The sequence below is a fragment of the Malus sylvestris genome, chromosome 9, assembly GCF_916048215.2.
Source record: "Malus sylvestris chromosome 9, drMalSylv7.2, whole genome shotgun sequence".
Classification (NCBI taxonomy): Eukaryota; Viridiplantae; Streptophyta; class Magnoliopsida; order Rosales; family Rosaceae; genus Malus; species Malus sylvestris.
In genome coordinates, this window is record NC_062268.1 from 33,971,751 (window position 1) to 33,990,544 (window position 18,794).

The 18,794-nt window shown below is 37.6% G+C and overlaps 2 protein-coding genes and 1 long non-coding RNA gene across 6 annotated transcripts; 1 reads left to right on the top strand and 2 right to left on the bottom strand.

Moving 5' to 3' along the window:
* The first annotated feature begins 1,391 nt into the window (after positions 1 to 1,391).
* On the top strand, positions 1,392 to 15,366 carry LOC126582331 (uncharacterized). The gene is made up of 3 exons (XR_007609463.1): positions 1,392 to 1,502; positions 13,455 to 13,496; positions 15,233 to 15,366. It is a non-coding gene; the product is annotated as an uncharacterized LOC126582331 (long non-coding RNA).
* Positions 11,370 to 17,611, bottom strand: LOC126582318 (disease resistance protein RPV1-like). Of its 4 annotated transcripts, none has more exons than XM_050246430.1 (8): positions 17,182 to 17,611; positions 16,854 to 16,992; positions 16,730 to 16,763; positions 15,997 to 16,631; positions 14,344 to 15,451; positions 13,909 to 14,268; positions 13,707 to 13,809; positions 11,370 to 11,951 (listed from the first exon to the last, which is right to left on the bottom strand). In XM_050246430.1, the coding sequence occupies exons 2-8, from the start codon at positions 16,922 to 16,924 to the stop codon at positions 11,794 to 11,796; spliced, it is 2,469 nt and encodes an 822-aa protein (XP_050102387.1). In that variant the 5' UTR covers positions 16,925 to 16,992; positions 17,182 to 17,611; the 3' UTR covers positions 11,370 to 11,793. The 4 variants fall into 4 exon arrangements, with proteins under 4 accessions (XP_050102387.1, XP_050102388.1, XP_050102390.1 ...); XM_050246431.1 differs by having other exon boundaries at positions 16,730 to 16,798; positions 16,922 to 16,992; positions 17,182 to 17,381; XM_050246433.1 differs by lacking the exon at positions 16,730 to 16,763 and adding an exon at positions 16,764 to 16,798 and having other exon boundaries at positions 16,922 to 16,992; positions 17,182 to 17,375.
* LOC126582324 (disease resistance protein RPV1-like) lies at positions 11,759 to 13,440 on the bottom strand. The gene is made up of 3 exons (XM_050246448.1): positions 12,608 to 13,440; positions 12,156 to 12,514; positions 11,759 to 12,058 (listed from the first exon to the last, which is right to left on the bottom strand). Exons 1-2 carry the CDS (start codon positions 13,358 to 13,360, stop codon positions 12,497 to 12,499), a joined length of 771 nt encoding a protein of 256 aa, XP_050102405.1. The 5' UTR covers positions 13,361 to 13,440; the 3' UTR covers positions 11,759 to 12,058; positions 12,156 to 12,496.
* Positions 17,612 to 18,794: the final 1,183 nt, after the last annotated feature.

The following is an 18,794-nucleotide window of genomic DNA, read 5'->3' on the forward strand; positions in this document are numbered from 1 at the left end:
GTCATGTAAATGACTAAGATTAAGGAATCTCAGTCTTAGAAGAAACTGTATAAAGAGAAGTAGTTAGTTTCTCCAAATATATGACAATACAAAATCCCTAAATTTGTGAGAGAGAGAGACAGAGAGAGAGAGAGAGAGAGAGAGAGAGAGAGAGAGAGAGAGAGAGAGAGATAGATAGAGAGAGAGAGGGAGAATCAAACCCTAGTTCCCTCCCAAAGATGTTGCAGCCTGCTGTTATGCAACTCAAGGGCAACTAGATATTCCAAACAAAAATTGGCTGGTATTGAATCTAAAGGGAATCCTCGCCAAGATAACCATACTAATTTTTTTGGAAAATCTCCATAGTCGCCATTAATTTTGACATTATTGAGCAGGAGAAATTCAAGATTGTGCATTTTGCTATATGTCTCTGCTTTGAAAGCTAGTTCGTCTGATGAAGGAGTTAAAGTTGGTGAGGAATTATTCATTGGTTCCGAGTAGAAGATATTACGCCATATCTGTCTTGAAAAGTCACTACGTTTCTCACTGGAAAGGTTAAGTAGGAGGCATTTAATAGTTTCTGTACCCTGCTAACCAATAAAAACATGGGCGAAGTTATTTACTAGTATTCATTCACGGGACAACATACATACATACGAAGAGTAATTACTTACAGTTAATTTTCTCAAAATATTAAACGCATCCTCTTGCCACACTCTACCACGCTTTCCGGGGTCCTTGGGTGATTCTTTGCGAATAATTCCCATTCCCATGTCTTGAAGTAATGGATGCATGAACAATTTGTCAACCAGGCCAAATTCAACTAGACATTTATCAACTAGATTTTGAATTCCAAACCTTGTCGAAAAATCACAGGAGTCCAGTACTGTAGCTGTGAAATTCATGTCCTTTCCTATGAAGAAACATGCAATATGGAGGAATAATCTTTTGTCATGATCTGATAGAGAAGAGAAACTGATTTTGAGAATATTTTGAATTCTGGGATCGCCAGTAATCAGGCTCAAGTTTTGGACTGCACTTTCCATGCCTCTAGAGTTTTTCCAAAGAGAGAGGATCCCAGAACTTGAAGAAGAGCCAATGGGTTCCCTCCACAGTGTTCTATTACAGAGACTATATAACACTCGTAACCTTGGACATGATAGTCTTGTTTGAAGGCATGCCAACAGAAGAGCTCAAGCGATGCATGGCTATCTAGACCCTTAACTTTAAACGTTACAGACACTTGATCACGAGCCTTTGATATATTTTCATGTAGTCTAGTGGTTATGATGATTTTACTTCCTGGATAAAACGATTCTCGCATTCCAAGAATTGCATTGAATTGGTCCAAGTCGTTCAGACCATAAAAAACAATAAGAACTTTTCTCCCACGCACAGAACGTTGAATCATGTTTATTCCTTCACCCTTGTTGTATATTTCCTTTGGGATGTCAAACAGAAACTTTTTGTGCAAGCAAACGAAACGATGGACAGATTGTGGTGAATCAGGTGAAGTTGCTGAGGTAACATCTGTGAAAAAGCAGCTGCGCGGGAATCCGTGAAAGGTCAGGTTATATGCAGCTTTTGAAATATGAAAATAGAGAGTAGGAAATAGTAATGTAAACAAATGAATGTTGATCTATACCCATCCATCTTTTTTTTTCATTATGAACTTGAACTGGTACCCTGGGCGATGTGGGATCTAACAGTTATTAGAACTTGATTTTTTACGCGATGTATTTACATGGGAATCAATTGATATCGAACTTGTTATTCATGATATTTAAAGATAAGACATCTTAAAGAAAAATATCATCAGATCGGAATACTAAGTGACAAAATTTTTGAATCAATTCTCAATTTATGCTTGTTTTATTTACTTAAAAAAACTATTTTCTCATTATCTGATTTCTTCGTTTATGGCAACTGATTATCATCCAAAACTATGAAACATTTAATTTTTATTGAATTTTGAGAGATTACATTGATTATTATTATTAAAGATTTGATTAGTTTCTGTCATTTTCTGAGCATGCAACAATAATATAGTTGGTAGGTGAAGATTTAGGACACCTTCAGGACAACGTGATTGCATTGATCATGTATATTTGGTTACTTAAGCGTTGATAAACATGTTCATTTTTATTGGTGACACATCATTTAGTCTCCAAATTTAGTATCCCTAGCATTATCCTTGTTGATATTTTTCACATCAAGGTGATGCCATGGCCAACTCTAAAGGCCTACACAACTATTTGCAGAAAGGAGATCTTCTCAAAGTGAGACTCTTTATGGACTCTCTGTCACTTTAATATTAATTTATGTGTCAACATTATAAAATATTGTGTAAAAAATATAAGGTGGCAGAAAGTCCGTAGAGAATTCCACTCTTGAGAAGGTCTCCTTAGCATTTCTCTTGTTTGATTTTCCAAGGAAAGAGCGTTGCCTTCGTCCATATTAGTCTTGGCGATCGAGTTGCCTACACTAAAGGATTAAGTATTTCCAAGTGAGAGAGTATAGCCGTGGAAAACTCTCAAAAGTTCAAAGATAGGTTCTCCTTTTCTATCTTAATTTCTAGTCTTTGAAACCTCACTGCCTTCTTAGGCTTTAAAGTATGAAGACTGATTTATTTTATAGCATTGAAAAACAACCACAATGTGAGAAAATTGTGGGGTGGCTTAGCTATTTTTGAGAGTTAACATATACTTAAGAATGAAAAAGTAATTTACTTTTAAAAAGAGAAATAAAGTGTAGTAGTTCAGTATTAATGATTTTTCGAAAATACCTTACATGTGGTGGAATCTGCTGAAGACTGAAGTACTAGCAAATTACTTTTTTTTTTGTCAAAGACTAGCAAATTACTTAATAAGTGATAAAGATTTTTACCGCATGCAAAAGTAAGGATAAAAACACTTTAAATACTTGCAAGAGTACAAGGTAATTGTAGTAAGGTCGTTCTCCACAGGGATTGAATGAATAATTTGTATTAAACCAAATTTTAATTAATAATTTAAAACGAAGTTTGAGAAAATGTTGATTTTGTGATTTAAAATAATAAAAATGAATTTAATAGAAAATAATTAAATAAGGTTGTGACGACCCGTCCCGAATTAATATATATATTTTATCCTCAGATGTGTGGAACTGACGATTATGCCCTCGAGTCGTAGTGACATGAATGTATCTTTACAGTTTTAAATTATTTTTTTCGCTGACGTAATTAAATTGTACTTGACGTCCTGGGAGCATTGACGTGAGTTAGGGCTGAATCGGGCTTGTAACGGAAAAGTTACGAATGTTAAAATACAATTGAATCAAATAGGAAAATAAAATTTTGACCAATTGGGATCATTCCTGTTTTCTTGGAGCCCAATTAGGATTGGGTTGAAGTAGATGTTGGGCCATTTGGGTTTTCCTTTCTTTTTCTTTCTCACAGCTGCCTAATAGGGAGCCTTGACATTTTCCTTTAGCCAATCCCGTAGCTGAATCACACACACACCCATACGTAACCTTTCTTCCTCTCTCATCCTTCTCGAAATCTCTCTCGTTCGTACTGTTCGTACACCCATGCACCCAACCATCCTCATCTAGCACATATCGAGATGTTGGAGACCACCTTCGAGTTCGTTGCAAGCTCACGAGCCTAACCATACCCTTTGTTTGAGGGAAGGACGTCGGAATCGTGAGAACTTTCGAACCCCGGCGAGGAGTTCTGTTGCTCCAATGTGATCATGGTTGATTTAATTGGTTTTGAGGCTTAAGAAGGTACTCTTCTAGTTTCCCTAGCACTTTGGAGTCATTTTGAAGTGTTTTGGATGTCGGGACACTCGGGTTTATCAAGTTGCAAACTTAGCCGGAATATCGAAGAATTTTCAGACAACTTCTGGTCGGTTTTTGGGCTCCAAATAGGTAAGGTTTTGTTCTCCTTGTTGAGAGCTTCAAATCCATATAAGATTTATGGAATTTGGTTGAAAAGTGAGTGAGAAAATCAAATTTTAAATTTTTCCAGAAACCGACAACACAGCGGCGACCGGCGCCGGAATCTGGCAACCCACCGGAGAAGAAAGAAGAATATTCCGTCAACTTTGACAGAATATACTAACGGCATCAGGTATATTTAACGGAATATTCTCTAACGGCGTTAAAGTTTCTGTCTAACATGCCAGGCACGTGCCTATGCATGGTCGGAGTGTGAGGGCGCGTGGGATATCGGAAAATTATTCTAAAATATGGGGATGCTCGTGGTGTTGAGTAGGCCACAATGGTATATTCAAACACCCTAATTGAGCAACGTATGAGAAGTTATTATACGGTTTTGATTATGTGCTTAAATTAACGTTAAATCAGTGGTTTCACATATAGGCGAGACGTTCCCGGAAGACGAGCGTAGCCAGGCGAGACTCGAGGATTACGACCCAGCTACATACCAGTGAGTAGGCTTTTGGTTTTCTATATATATACGTATATATGATTTACATTTTCCCAAAAATTGTTTTTAAATGAAATTATGTTTTAAATGCCATGTCTATTGCATTACATTTTAGTATATGCATTAGTATAGATATGCATATTATTGCATGGTGCTGCGGACTCTTAGGTAAGCTTCAGGTGAGTACATATTGATGATAATGATTGCAGAGTGTATGGTTATGTTTAGATGCATTTAGTGCTCATTATCCTGCACTCCGGTGTTAGTGCTCCGCCCCGGGCCAGGGCTAGCCTTCACGTGATCGTTCACTTCCCACACCACACGCTCACCTTGGATCCAAGGCAGGTGTCAGCCTGTCGTACATACCACATTAGGTGGTTCCGACTCGTAGGTGACTTGCGATACTTCGCACAGCCTTCACATGATCGTAGCACTTGAGCGTATCTATTTACACTCAACCTGTCGTACAAACCACAATAGTGGTTCCGACTCGTGTGCAGGAATTGGTTATGAGCTATAGGTTCAGCCGTACAAGTCACGTTAGGTGACTCCGGCTGATATATCATTTTATATTGATTTAGATCACCTGGCTTACATAGTTATTATTTAGATACTTGACATGGCATATACTGTGGTTTTCATTACTCTTTAGCCTGATTTCTATATATGTGTATATTGTTATTTTCTGGGAAATTATACGGGTTTTATGGTGATGGGTTATATGTTTTGGAAGTGAAATGGTTTTGAAAAGTTTTATTTTTGCCCACTCACATTTTCTATTTTGCGCCCCTCCAGATTCTAGTTAGAAGTTCGTGTTGGTGGCTCACGAGGATCCTACAGTGGTTATGACAGACATCCATCAATATAGGGTTTTCTTTCATATCTTGTATAATTAGTATTTAGCTTGCTAGACTGCACTTTGGTACCTGCACTCTGATTATGTGCATCTACACTCTAACACTTCCCAATCGTACTTTTATACTAGTCTAGTGTAAGTTAGTTAGTTTGATTTTTATTTACCCACATTATCTTATCACTTTCACTTCCGCACGGCCCACATGGCTACGTCATCTTCACATGACGACCAGCATGCCTCGACTTAGGTCGGGATGTGTCAAAGTGACAAAATAAAAAAATAACTAAAAGAAAACGGTTTTTGAAAATTAAATGTAAAAGCCTCGAGTTCCGCCATCACCTTAACAGACTTATGTAGTTCTTCCAATTACTTATGAATTACACATGCATATTTTGAAGGTTAAGTTTTCCTAAAGTATGCCTACTTGGACCCCCAACATAGAGTGAATATCAAACATGCAACTTGTCTTTGGTATTCATATCAAATCTAAACATGCATGGCTCATTAAGCTCTGTGAAACCTTTTGAAAAACCATACAACCTTTAAGACGTGATATTCATCCTAAGTGAACTTGCACATATTAACCACACGAAGCCTTCTTCAATTTCAGGGACCAACCTCTGTCCAAAATTGCATAAAATTACTTTTCTAAAGATCCTAATAGTAGCTAAGCATTAAGACAATTAGATAGTATAAATAATTGATTAATAATTCAAACCTGCATACATAATATCATAAGCAAATTCAAAAGAAACTACAGTCTACATATTCTTGCTAAGGCTCGTGGCCTCACCCTAGCAAACTGAAATTAGTTACTAACAATCATAAAACAAAATATTATTAAAAACAATGATAGAAAACACTTTGAAGATAAACTTGAATTGTCAAAAACTCCAAAGTAAAGCGTTCTTCTCTTCTCTCTGCTCACCTTAACGGCTAAAAAGCCTTATTTATACTACTACATAATTAAAATCCTTACTAGAAAAGGTCTTTTAAAAACTAGGAAACATAATAGAATTAGATAACTAGGAAATACATTCATATTCTAACTTTGAAAAATCTGCCCAGCCACAAATCAGCCATGTTTTTGGACTTCCGGAGCTCCAAAACAGGATCAAAATGACTTGAACTAAAACTTGAGATGTCCCAAACATAATTGCAGAAGGTCTCGAACACAAAATACATCATCTTGGACACCAAAAAGTCCAAATAAGCCCAAAATGTCACTTTGATAGTATTGCACGCTGCTCCTTTATTTCTTCGCCATAAATAAACTACTTGGTAGAAAAATATGAAACTTTGACACAATCAAGTTGAGATTTACATGAACGTCCTCCAATTTAAATCACTACAAAATTTGACACAACCCGACCCTAAAATCAGGGCGTGCTGGCCGTCACGTGGCCGTCACGTGGGCGTGACGTAACCAAAAGTGCGACGCGGAAGCAAAAAGGTAAAAGAAAAACGAAGGAATAAAAACCAACTACTAGCAATAATATCCAACTAACATGCTAGAGTGAGTTTAAGTGTGAAACACACATAATCAAAACATAAGTACTAGGTGCAGTTAAGTAGGACCATTACTAAATTACAACACCTGAAGGTGAATCCTACATTTAAGTAGTCTATCAGAACGCCGTGGAAATCCTCGTGAGTCACCAACACTGCTAACTAGAACCTGGAAGGGCGAAAAACAAGATTGAGTGAGTCAGTAAAACAAAGCTTTTCGAAAATATTTCAATTAATAACACTTCTAACCCCTCGCTGTAAAACTTGTATACTTTCCCAGAAAAATAGTATATATATAACCATATATAACAGCAAAACTCAAATCACAAGTCTTTAACACTTTTCAGGAAAAATATGTCATGCTATGCTTTAAAACATAATAAGGATGCATCAATATAACAGGTGAAATAAGGAATCAACCGGAGACCCTGCAGTTGTCCTGTACGGCTAATTCTATAGCTCAATATCCAATCCAACCGGAGTCACCAACTATGACCTGTACGGCCCTACTCTGCACATAAATCGGAACTATCTGAAGTAGTCTGTACGACAAGAATGGTGTAAGAATACGCTCTAGTACTTCTCTCATCAATAGCTGTATAATAATCTAAAGTCACCTACAAGTCGGAACCACCTCTAATGGTCTGTACGACATGCACCTACTTGGATCCAACGTGAGCGTGTGGTGCGGGGTGAATAATATAAACACTAACACCGGGGGTGTAGGTTATGAGCTCTCAACATAATCACATCAAACAATAAATCACATGAATAACATAAAACTCACCTGATACTCACTTGTGTGTCTACAACACCATTTAACATATATGCATCAATTACTAACTCATATATTTCATATAATATATATGCATGGCATTTTAAAACATACTATCATTTAAATTCAATTTCTGGGAAAGATCAGTAATATAAAGGTATATACAGAAAATAACTGCCCACTCACTGGTATGTCGAAGGGTCGTAACCCCCGTGACGCCCTTGAATGCGCTCGTCCTCATGATAGGTCTCATCTATATGCGAAACAACTATAAAAAAGTTATTTTAAAGCACATAAGCAACAATACGTAATAACTTCTCATATGATGCTTAATTTGGGTATATGAATATACCACAGTGACCTACTCGACGTCACGGATGTCGAGATATTTTTAGAATAATTTTTCAACGCCGCACGTGCCCCCACGTGTCGGGAGAGGCACGGTGCTACGCACCCCCATGGGCGTCATCCCCTACCTCCAGACGCCGGACTGGTTTCGCCGGCGACAGAAAAGTCGTCGGTTTCTGGGTTATTTTCAAATCGCCATAACTCACTCATTTCTTCACTATTTTCAATGCTCTTTATATCAAAATGAAGATCTCGACGAGATAAACAAATCCATACTTGCTTCGACCCCTAACTCGCCTAGGATTCATCGGAAAAAGCCTCGAAATTTTCGGCCAAATTTGAAAAGGTTCGTTCTCAGTCCTCTGACGTCCAAATTCTACCAACAAAGTACCCCGAAGCTCGTGAGAACCTACTTAAGCTCACTGTGAGCTTGAAATTCCCTGAAACACAATGTTTTACGTGTGCATGAATAATGCACATTTTCGGGGTTAGGGTTTCATGATGATTTCGAAGGTCTTAAGTTCCAAAATTAGTATGTTTGGACTCAGGGACTCAAGATGAGTTCGATTCTTACCTTGGAACCTTCGATCTGTGCCTGAATGTTCGCGGGTGAGAGTGTCTGTACAAGTTTGAAGGGAGAGAGAGTGAAACTGAGAGGGAAAAGAGAGATACGGGATAGGAGAGAGAGAGAGAGGATGATAGGGATTTGTGTGGTCCTCTTAAGTCCCTAACCACACAAAATGCATACAATTTTTAGTCCAACTTAATTTTCCAAAAACTTAGGAAAGTATGTATTATTCAAATAAACATGTTACACATACCTTAGCAACCTTTAAGGGCAATTCCGTCAATTCAAATCCACGATAAATGAAATTTCGGGACGGGCTGTGACAAAATTCGTCCGTTTCATTATGTTTTGCTCTAGAGGAAGTCGAATGTCCTACATTAAGAATATAAATCAAACTATCAAAATCCTCACAAAATAACCACAAAATTATAACTAAGAATAGGGTAAAATATATAGTATAATAATGACTCATCAATAAGTCCGAACATACATTTTGAGGATGGAAGCGCGCACCATATGTTGGAACCACTCTTGAATGAAATATAATTCCAGAAGATGGAAGTGCGCACTATGAGAAACCGTGATCTAACCTAGTGGCACCAATTATAATGTCCTTGCACCCAAGGCATGGAGAACCTATGACTGACCGGGACGGATTCCTTCCTTAGGCCACAATCACATTTGAAAGAAGTCAAATCACAAGCAACTAAAACCACCAACTTCTCTTTACTCGCTCGGCCTTGGTTGCAAGTTGGCTCGTTCACGGAAAGATTTGCAGTGCAGTACTAGAAAAGATGATAATTGGAAAAGAAACTTCATTACTAATTAGTGTGCTGTTTGTGTGATTTCCAAGGAAAGAGTCTTGCCTTCGTCCATATTAGTCATGGTGATTGAGTTGCCTACAACAAAGGGTTAAGTATTCCGAGTGAGAGTTTAGCTGTGGAAAACTCTCAAAGTTCAAAGGCTATGGTAAAGTGCCAAGACATACTTATCCTAAGAAGGCAGTGAGTTTTTAAAGCCTAGAAATGAAGATAGAAAAAGAGATCCTATCTTTGTACTTCTTTAAGCATGAAGACTGATTTATTTGATAGCATTGAATAGCAACCACAATGTGAGGAGATTATGGCGTTGATATATACTAAAGAAGATGAAAAAAGTAATTTGCTTCTAGAAATAGATAACAAATATGAAGTGGATTAGTTTACTAGTACTAGACCGATTTAAATTCTCTTATAGTGATTTTTAAGGTATTGAAAGGTTAGAGACTTCCAAAAATACCTTAAATGTGAGGTAATCTACCTGAAGTGTTAGCAAATTACTTAGTTCACTAGACAATTTTAAATTCTCTTATGGTGATTTTTAAGGTATTGAAAGGTTATTGACTTCCGAAAATACCTTAAATGTGGGGAGTCTACATGAAGTGTTGGCAAATTACTTAGTAAGTCCGAACATACGTTGTAAGGACTTAATGTTGGAAAACAACTACTCTCGAATGAAATATAATTTCACAAAATGAAAGTGCTCACCATAAGAGATAGTCTTCAACCTAGTGGTATAAATTAAAAAGTCCTTCCTCAGTCCACAATCACATTTGAAAGAAGTCAAGTAACGATGCAACTAAAATCACCAACTAAAATCAACCTAGTGGTATAAATTATAAAGTTCTTCTTTCGCTTCTCCCTGTGCAAATCTCAGAGGCGCTTACCATAATTGCTTCACGAGGTCCTCTCTCTCTTCTCGCTCTAAAATCTATCTCAAAAAGGTATAATGGGTATCGTTTTTGTCCGCAGGTTGTACCCGGAGAAGGTTGTGGTTTTTTTTTTGGATTTCAGATTTCTCTTTGTTAATTATCAAATCGCTTCTGTATTTTCTTGGTATTAGGATCTCAGATTTTTGGTTTTTAAAAAGCAGCAGGCGAAGTTGGGGTACTTTTTCTTCTTTCTGTATTTTTTTTGTTTAATTTCTAATTTTTATTTCATGCATGGTGGACTTCTCTTTTGTAATTATTAAATTGCTTCTATATTGGTTTGGTATTTAAGATCTGATTTTTTTTTTTTTTTTTTTGCATTTCAAGAGCAGCGGCAGGATATACCTCTTCTATTTTTCTATTTTTTTTTTTAATTTCTGACTTTTATGCAAGATATGAAAATATTGTATGAATCTCATTCTCATGTACGATTATCACCAAACGTATATATTTTTCGTGGAATTCTTGAGAAAATCCAAGCTGAATTCCATTTTGTTTGGAAGAAATTTAATACCAGAAAGCTTGGCTCTCGTTCTGATTTGAAGAAATTTTAATTTTTTTTCTTGGATTAAACTACTCTAGATTAATTGTAGTTTGTGGGTTCAATTAGGAACTTAGATCTACTGAATTAACTGTTTTTAGGGTCTGTTTTTCAGAATATTGAATCAGTTTATTTGTTATTTACGTTATTCCATTGGGGTGTGCTATCTACGCACCCCATTTTACTTCTCACACCCCTTGATGATTTCTGTCCATTGATTTTCTTCAATTCATCCGATCCGACGGCCGAAAATTAAAAAGGTGTATAAGAAGTAAAATGGGATGTGGATATCACACCCCTATTCCATTTCCAACTTGAGAAGGTGATCTCAGTTCACCTGTTGTGATTGATCACAGTTGGTGATTTAATGATTTCATGTTTTTTAAATTGTGTTACATCTTAATTTGATGGTGATTACAGGAGGATACGTGTAGATGTAGCAATTGTTTTGTAAGCGCCAAAAACTGTGCATGGGCCAGGGTTAGCAGTTGCTATTTCATCCCATAGATGGCGACGCTATTCTTATTGAGTAATCTTCGAAGAAAGTTACCTCTTCAGAGAAGTACTCCGGCAGCATTCGTTAAGCACTCTCTCTTTACTTTTCTTACAAGGATAAGGATTGCAACCTGGTTTGGATCAGTACTGATCAGTTTGTGGTCATTGTTTTGGCATTCAATACAAGAGAAATATAAAGTTCTTGTCTTCAAGGCATAGAAAAGAACTTCACTATGGACTCAACTCCTCCATAAGAACGATCTTTTGATAAGGAGGCAGTTTACTTGTGGCGCAAGCAAATGACCTATATGACACTTAAAACAATATGTTGCTCTTGGCCAGTAGTGGCACGCCTAAAATTAATTAATTTTGTAAGAGAGCCTAAGAGCCTACGCAAGGCTTTGTAGGCACCTTCAAATTGCTCACTTACGCAGGGAGAGTTGTGTGGGGATCTCAAATCCTAAGGCAAATGAAGCCTGGAACCGGCCAATAAGAACCACCTCAAGAGATGTCCGCAGGGCAAAAGTTGCTTGAGTGTCCAGCAATTCAATCAATTTTGTCCAAACGTGGAACAATTAATGCCTCAAATTTAGGAAATGCAAAAAATTCAGGGATTGTCTCAAGGCTACGTGAACCACTAAGATTCACGAATTTCAGTTTCTTCAAGTGTCCAAGGGCACGAATTTCAACCAATTTTATGCAATCTTCAAGAATTAATCTCTCAAGGTTAGGAAATGCTGATAGATAATTCAGGGGTTGTCTCAAGGCCATGTGAACCACTAAGATTCAGGATTTTCAGTCTTAGAAGAAACTGTATGAAGAGAAGTAGTTAGTTTCTCCAAATATATAATGATGAACGATCTCTTAATTTTTGTGTGTGCGTGTGAGAGAGAGAGAGAGAATCGTACCGTAGTTCCCTCCCAAACATGTTGCAGCCTGCTGTTCTGCAACTCAAGGGCAACTAGATATTCCAAACAAAAATTGGCTGGTATTGATTGTAAAGGGAATCCTCGCCAAGACAACGATACTAAATTTTTTGGAAAATCTCCATAGTCGCCATTGATTTTGACATTATCGAGCAGGAGAAATTCAAGATTGCATTTTTTCTAAATGCCTCTGTTTTGAAAGCTGGTTCATCTGATGAATGAGTTGTTGAGGAAGTATTCATTGGTTCCGAGGAGAAGATATTATGCCATATCTGTCTTGAAAAGTCACTACTTTCCTGAGTGGAAAGGTTAAGCGTGAGGCCCTAAATAGTTTCTGTACCCTGCTAACCAATAAAAACATGGGGTAAGTTATTTACTAGTTTACATTCACAGGACAATTAGGAGTACATACATAGGGAGAGCATGTTACTTACAGTTAATTTTCTCAAAATATTAGAGGCATCCTTTTGCCACACTCTACTAAGCTTTCCAGGGTACTCGGGTGATTGTTTGCAAATAATCCCCATTCCCATGTCTCGAAGTAATGGATGCATGAACAATTTGTTGTCTAGGCCAACTTCAACTAGACATTTATCAACTAGATTTTGAATTCCAAACCTTGTCAAAAAATCACATGAGTCCAGTACTATAGCGGTGAAATCCATGTCCTTTCCTATGAAGAAACATGCAACATGGAGGAATAATCTTTTGTCATGATCCGATAGAGAAGAGAAAGTGAGTTTGAGATTATTTTGAATTCTGGGATCGCCAGTAATCAGGCTCAAGTTTTGGACTGCACTTTTCCATGCCTCTAGAGTTTTTCCAAAGAGAGAAGATGCCAGAACTTGAAGAGCCAAAGGGTTCCCTCCACAGTGTGCTATTACAGAGGCTATATAACACTGGTAACCTCGGACATGATAGTCTTGTTTGAAGGCATGCCAACAGAAGAGCTTAAGCGATGCAAGGCTATCTAGACCTTCAACTTTAACCGTTTCAGGCACTTGATCGCGAGCCTTTGATATATTTTCATGTAGTCTAGTTGTTATGATGATTTTTCTTCCTGGATAAAATGATTCTCGCATTCCAAGAATTGCATTGAATTGGTCTAAGTCGTTCAGACCATCAAAAACAATAAGAACTTTTCTCCCACGCACAGCACGTTGAATCTTGTTTATTCCTTCATCCATGTTGTATATTTCCCTTGGGATGTCAAACAGAAACTTTTTGTGCAAGCAAACCGAACGATGGACAGATTGTGGTGAATCAGGTGAAGTTGCTTAGGTAACATCTGTGAGAAAGCAGCTGCGCGGGAATCCGTGAAAGGTCAGGTTATAAGCAGCTTTCGCAATGGTGGTCTTGCCAATTTCCCCCATCCCCCAGATCACAGCTACATCGACATCATTAGATCCATCTTGTAACCAAACGGCTAGACTAACGGAATTCCCTTGATAATTCCGCAGCCGTTTAAGTTCACGAAAACAAGCTTCCTCAAGTCTCCAATGGTATCATGAATTTCAACCAATCTTGTGCAACCTTCAAGAATTAATCTCTCAAGGTTAGGAAGTCCTGAGAATTCAGGGGTTGTCTCAAGGTCAAGTGAACCACTAAGATTAAGGATTTTCAGTCTGAGAAGAAACTGTATGAAGAGAAGTAGTTAGTTTCTCCAAATATATCACGATAAAAGATCCCTAAATTTTTGTGTGTGCTTGTGAGAGAGAGAGACAGAGAATCGTACCGTAGTTCCCTCCAAAACATGTTGCAGCCTGCTGTTCGGCAACTCAAGGGCAACTAGATATTCCAAACAAAAATTGGCTGGTATTGATTCTAAAGGGAATCCTTGCCAAGACAACCATACTAAATTTTTTGGAAAATCCCCATAGTCGCCATTGATTTTGACATTATCGAGCAGGAGAAATTCAAGATTGTGCATTTTTCTAAATGCCTCTGCTTTGAAAGCTAGTTCATCTGATGAATGAGTTGTTGAGGAAGTATTCATTGGTTCCGAGGAGAGGATATTGTGCCATATCTGTCTTGAAAAGTCACTACTTTCCCTACTGGAAGGGTTAAGCATGAGGCCCTTAATAGTTTTTGTACCCTGCTAACCAATAAAAACATGGGGTAAGTTATTTACTAGTATACATACACAGGATAGGGATAGTATGTTACTTACAGTTAATTTTCTCAAAATATTAAAGGCATCCTTTTGCCACACTCTACTACGCTTTCCAGGGTCCTCGGGTGATTCTTTGCGAATAATTTCCATTCCCATGTCTTGAAGTAATGGATGCATGAACAATTTGTCGTCCATGCCAAATTCAACTAGACATTTATCAACTAGATTTTGAATTCCAAACCTCGTCGAAAAATCACACGAGTCCAGTACTGTAGCTGTGAAATTCATGTCCTTTCCAATGAAGAAAATGGCAATATGGAGGAATAATCTTTTGTCATGATCTGATAGAAAAGAGAAACTGATTTTGAGAATATTTTGAATTCTGGGATCGCCAGTAATCAGGCTCAAGTTTTGGACTGCACTTTTCCATGCCTCTAGAGTTTTTCCAAAGAGAGAGGATCCCAGAACTTGAAGAGCCAATGGGTTCCCTCCACAGTGTTCTACTACAGAGACCATATAACACTCGTAACCTTGGACACGATAGTCTTGTTTGAAGGCATGCCAACAGAAGAGCTCATGCGATGCATGGCTATCTAGACCTTCAACTTTAAACGTTGCAGACACTTGATCACGAGCCTTTGATATATTTTCATGTAGTCTAGTTGTTATGATGATTTTACTTCCTGGATAAAATGATTCTCGCATTCCAAGAATTGCATTGAATTGGTCCAAGTCGTTCAGACCATCAAAAACAATAAGAACTTTTCTCCCACGCACAGCACGTTGAATCTTGTTTATTCCTTCATCCATGCTGTATATTTCCTTTGGGATGTCAAACAGAAACTTTTTGTGCAAGCAAACGAAACGATGGACAGATTGTGGTGAATCAGGTGAAGTTGCTGAGGTAACATCTGTGAAAAAGCAGCTGCGCGGGAATCCGTGAAAGGTCAGGTTATATGCAGCTTTTGCAATGGTGGTCTTGCCAATTCCACCCATCCCCCAGATCACAGCTACATCAACGTCACTAGATCCATCTTGTAACCAAACTCCTAGACTATTCACATGACCTTTTATTCCAACTGCAGGGTCAGGAACATTCATTGCTGTGCAATTTAGTCGATTTCCAATTTCTTCAACAATATCTTGGATAAATTCATACTCATACCTATAAAATATTGAGATCAAAATTTATTAAGCACACGATATAACTTTTATTTCTTTTATAATGAAAACAGAGAGTAGGAATAATGAAACATAATCGATGATATGTTATCACTTGAATTAATGAACCATAATCCTCGTGCCAATGAAATATGAAAATAGAGAGTAGAAATAATAATGTAAACAAATGAATGCTGATCAATACCCATCGATCTATGTTTTTTCTTTTTCTTTTTTTTTTTTCATTCTGAACCTGAACTGGTACCCTTTGCTTACATATTGTTACCGTGACGGGAGTTATGTTTCTCAAAATTCATGTGATTTCAAGGCCACCAAGAAAAGAAAAATGATGTGTTAGTGTTGGAGATGGGCTTCCTGAGTTATAATAAAATCAGATGTGCTTGATTTTTGTTGAAAAATTAAATAAGTCTAACAAGCATCTTAATCTAGCTAATTGATTAACTAGTCAAAAGAATTAATTAGCTAATACTTCGAAAGGACGTGTATGATGGATTGAGAACTATGATGATGAGTGAAAAATGAAATTACCGATCTGCTAACACCATCCCGCCAAGATCAGCTGCATCTCTAAGAGCATTTTTCCACTCCTCCCCCTTCTCCTCCGAGGAGCGCTTTATACGACTGGCAAATGCTTCTCCAAAACTCCCAGTCTGATGCCTGACATTGGTTGGCTCCACATCGTAGAAAACTGGCAAAACTTTGTGTCCTTCCGTTCTTGTACGTTCCATGATCCTAGCAAGTTCGTCCAGGCACCATCTTGAGGAACCGTAGTTCTTGGAGAAGACAACTACCGACACTTGTGATTCTCTTATACCCTTCTGTAGTTCTGCTTCGGTATTTGCTGTTCTCTCGACCTCCTCATCATCTCTAAAGGTGTGGATTCCTGCCTGCTCCAAGGCCCAGTAGAGGTGTCCGCTAAAGCCCTTGCGTGTTTCGCCTCTGAAACTCAAGAATGCATGATAGCTAAACCGATCAGAGGAGGAACAAGAAGCAGTCATTGAGAAAGTTAAACTCTCTCCACTTGCACACGCAGGGACGGAGCCTCGCCGTAAATGAAGCCCAAGAACGACGGTTGGCCTTTGCAAGTTGTCAAGCCCTTCCCTGCTGATTAAAGCTAGCAGATCACCCTGTTTTCCGGTACTATGTCTCGTTCTTATCCGACACTGAAGAGCATAAATTCTGGCGCTTAGTTCCCAATTTTTTTCATTCAAATTTTCTCTGCTACTCAAATCAATCAAACCTAATTAACCGAAAATCGTACTGTAAAGCGAGTGATTAGGGTTTTACTGGAGTACCTGGAGAGTGAGTCAGGAGAAGGATTAGATTTTATCTGGAAACCAAGAGAAAGCACAGAGTAATATGAAAGAAAAACTAGCAAATTGTACATGTGCGTGCTGCGGGTTTGAAACATTGTTGAAGATGTAGAAAATCTCGAAAATGTGTCAAATTGTACCATGTGTTCGGGTGTTCCTTATGTTGTGCAATATTTGAGCTTCCAATTTAGTACACTTACATCTTTAATCTCTAATAAACAAAGAAAATGATTAGTATCACATATTTAATAATATATAGATTGCCTACATACACGTGCTAAAGGCACGAACGATCATATGAAATTACATGACATTCATAATGCTCTTGCCGGATATAATCTGATTAACCAACATCTAGTATCATTCATATGAAAGGAAAAAAGGTGCAGTAGTAATATACCCATAATATGATGCAAGAGCCTTGCTTTTCTCAGCACCAAGTTCTTAAGGAACAATCTGCTTGCGGATAATCACGTCAGCATCCACAATCACAACCTCATCAACATTCTCAGCTCCACCGTGCTTAAGCCAGAGCACAACTTGAACTGGTTTGTTAATACCTGCAAAATTAGCATCTTAACTAAAACAATCAATAATTTATGCATTAATGAAAGCAAACTTCTTCCATTCAATTCAAACCCATCAAATTAAATGAAGAACTAAATCCAACTCAGAATTTAAAATTCAAACTTTGTATCAAATTAAGAAAAAAAATGTTTTTTCTTAATCTGATCAGTTGCCTGTTTTTGAGAACCTGCTCATAGTAGTAAACTCAAAAGTGGGAGCCAAATGCATCCCCTTGTACTTCTTGTTGTCTCCTCCTCTTCCTATTTGTAAAGTCCATAAAGCTGAAATCAGAATTCCTTCAATAAATGTTCCAGATTTGGCAATTCGATTGGACACATTTTTTAATTAACAAACCAAGATATTAGTAGTGGGCACTGATAGTTAAACTTAGTAATAAAAAAAATAAAAGCTCATTTTTACAACCTTCACCTAGATCACCTTCTTGAGGGTTGAAGGTACAGTTTGATCTAACACCTGATTTTGTCAAATTCAATAACCAAATCATCAACAAAAACATTTAAAATTTAAAAATAAATCAAACGGAAGGAAAAACCGAATTTCTAGAGACAGAGAGATTGAACCTGGAAGGTCTTGTGGTCGATGTTGAGGTGGTGGTTGAGACGGTGAATCGAGCTGGGCGAAGTGGGTTGTGGAGACGGCGAGAGGAAGCCTGCTGGGGTAATGGCAAGGTGAGCGAGGCCACAATCAGTAGTTAAACAACATTAATTAGCAAGGTTTACATTGTTATATTGAATATCTGACATTTCAAAGAAACAATGATACAACTGCTTTTCCAGAATCATTAGTGCATGACTGAAAGCTTGAAAAGGCAACATGACTCAAAGTTTGAAAATTGTATTTGCTGCTATTCTAATTAAGAGTTGTATATAGCAATGATTTAATCGTAGATATTGCAATTTCAATGGAAGATAAAAAGGTCGTACCCAGTGCACAAGGCTCCCGCTTTACGCAGGGTCTGGGAGAGGTGAATGTCGGCTAGCCTTACCCCCATTTATGGAGAGGCTGTTCCCAAGTCTCGAACCCGAGACCCATCAATGGAAGATATATATAAAAAAAAGCAACATTATGTTTTTGGTCCTTTATTATAGACACTCTATGTATAAAAACCCGACACACGCTTTGCAGAAGAACTGGAACAAAGAGCAAAGAGTTGGGACAAAACTTTGTCGAGTTCATGGACATGATGGTTTCCAAGTTAGAGTTTGTTTTCCAATTCAAATTATTGATTTGTGCTGTGCATGTGCCAATCCATGAAAAAATGATTCCAAGTTTTTCAATATAATTGAGGTTATAACAATGAGTTTGAAACTTTGAGTATTAGTCGAAATAGACTGAATTCATTCCTTTGGTTGTCAATACATCATCAGTCTGTTTATTAATATTTACATTGGGTAAGTACACAGCAATTTAGCAATCTCATACAAA

Coding starts and splice junctions, on each gene's coding strand:
- LOC126582324 (XM_050246448.1), bottom strand. CDS start 13,360: ATGGATGAAGGAATAAACAAGATTCAACGTGCTGTGCGTGGGAGAAAA.
- LOC126582318 (XM_050246430.1), bottom strand. CDS start 16,924: ATGGTACAATTTGACACATTTTCGAGATTTTCTACATCTTCAACAATG. Junction 16,764..16,853: donor CAAACCCGCAGCACGCACAT/GTACAATTTGCT, acceptor CTCACTCTCCAG/GTACTCCAGTAAAACCCTAA. Junction 14,269..14,343: donor ATATTTTGAGAAAATTAACT/GTAAGTAACATA, acceptor ATTGGTTAGCAG/GGTACAAAAACTATTAAGGG.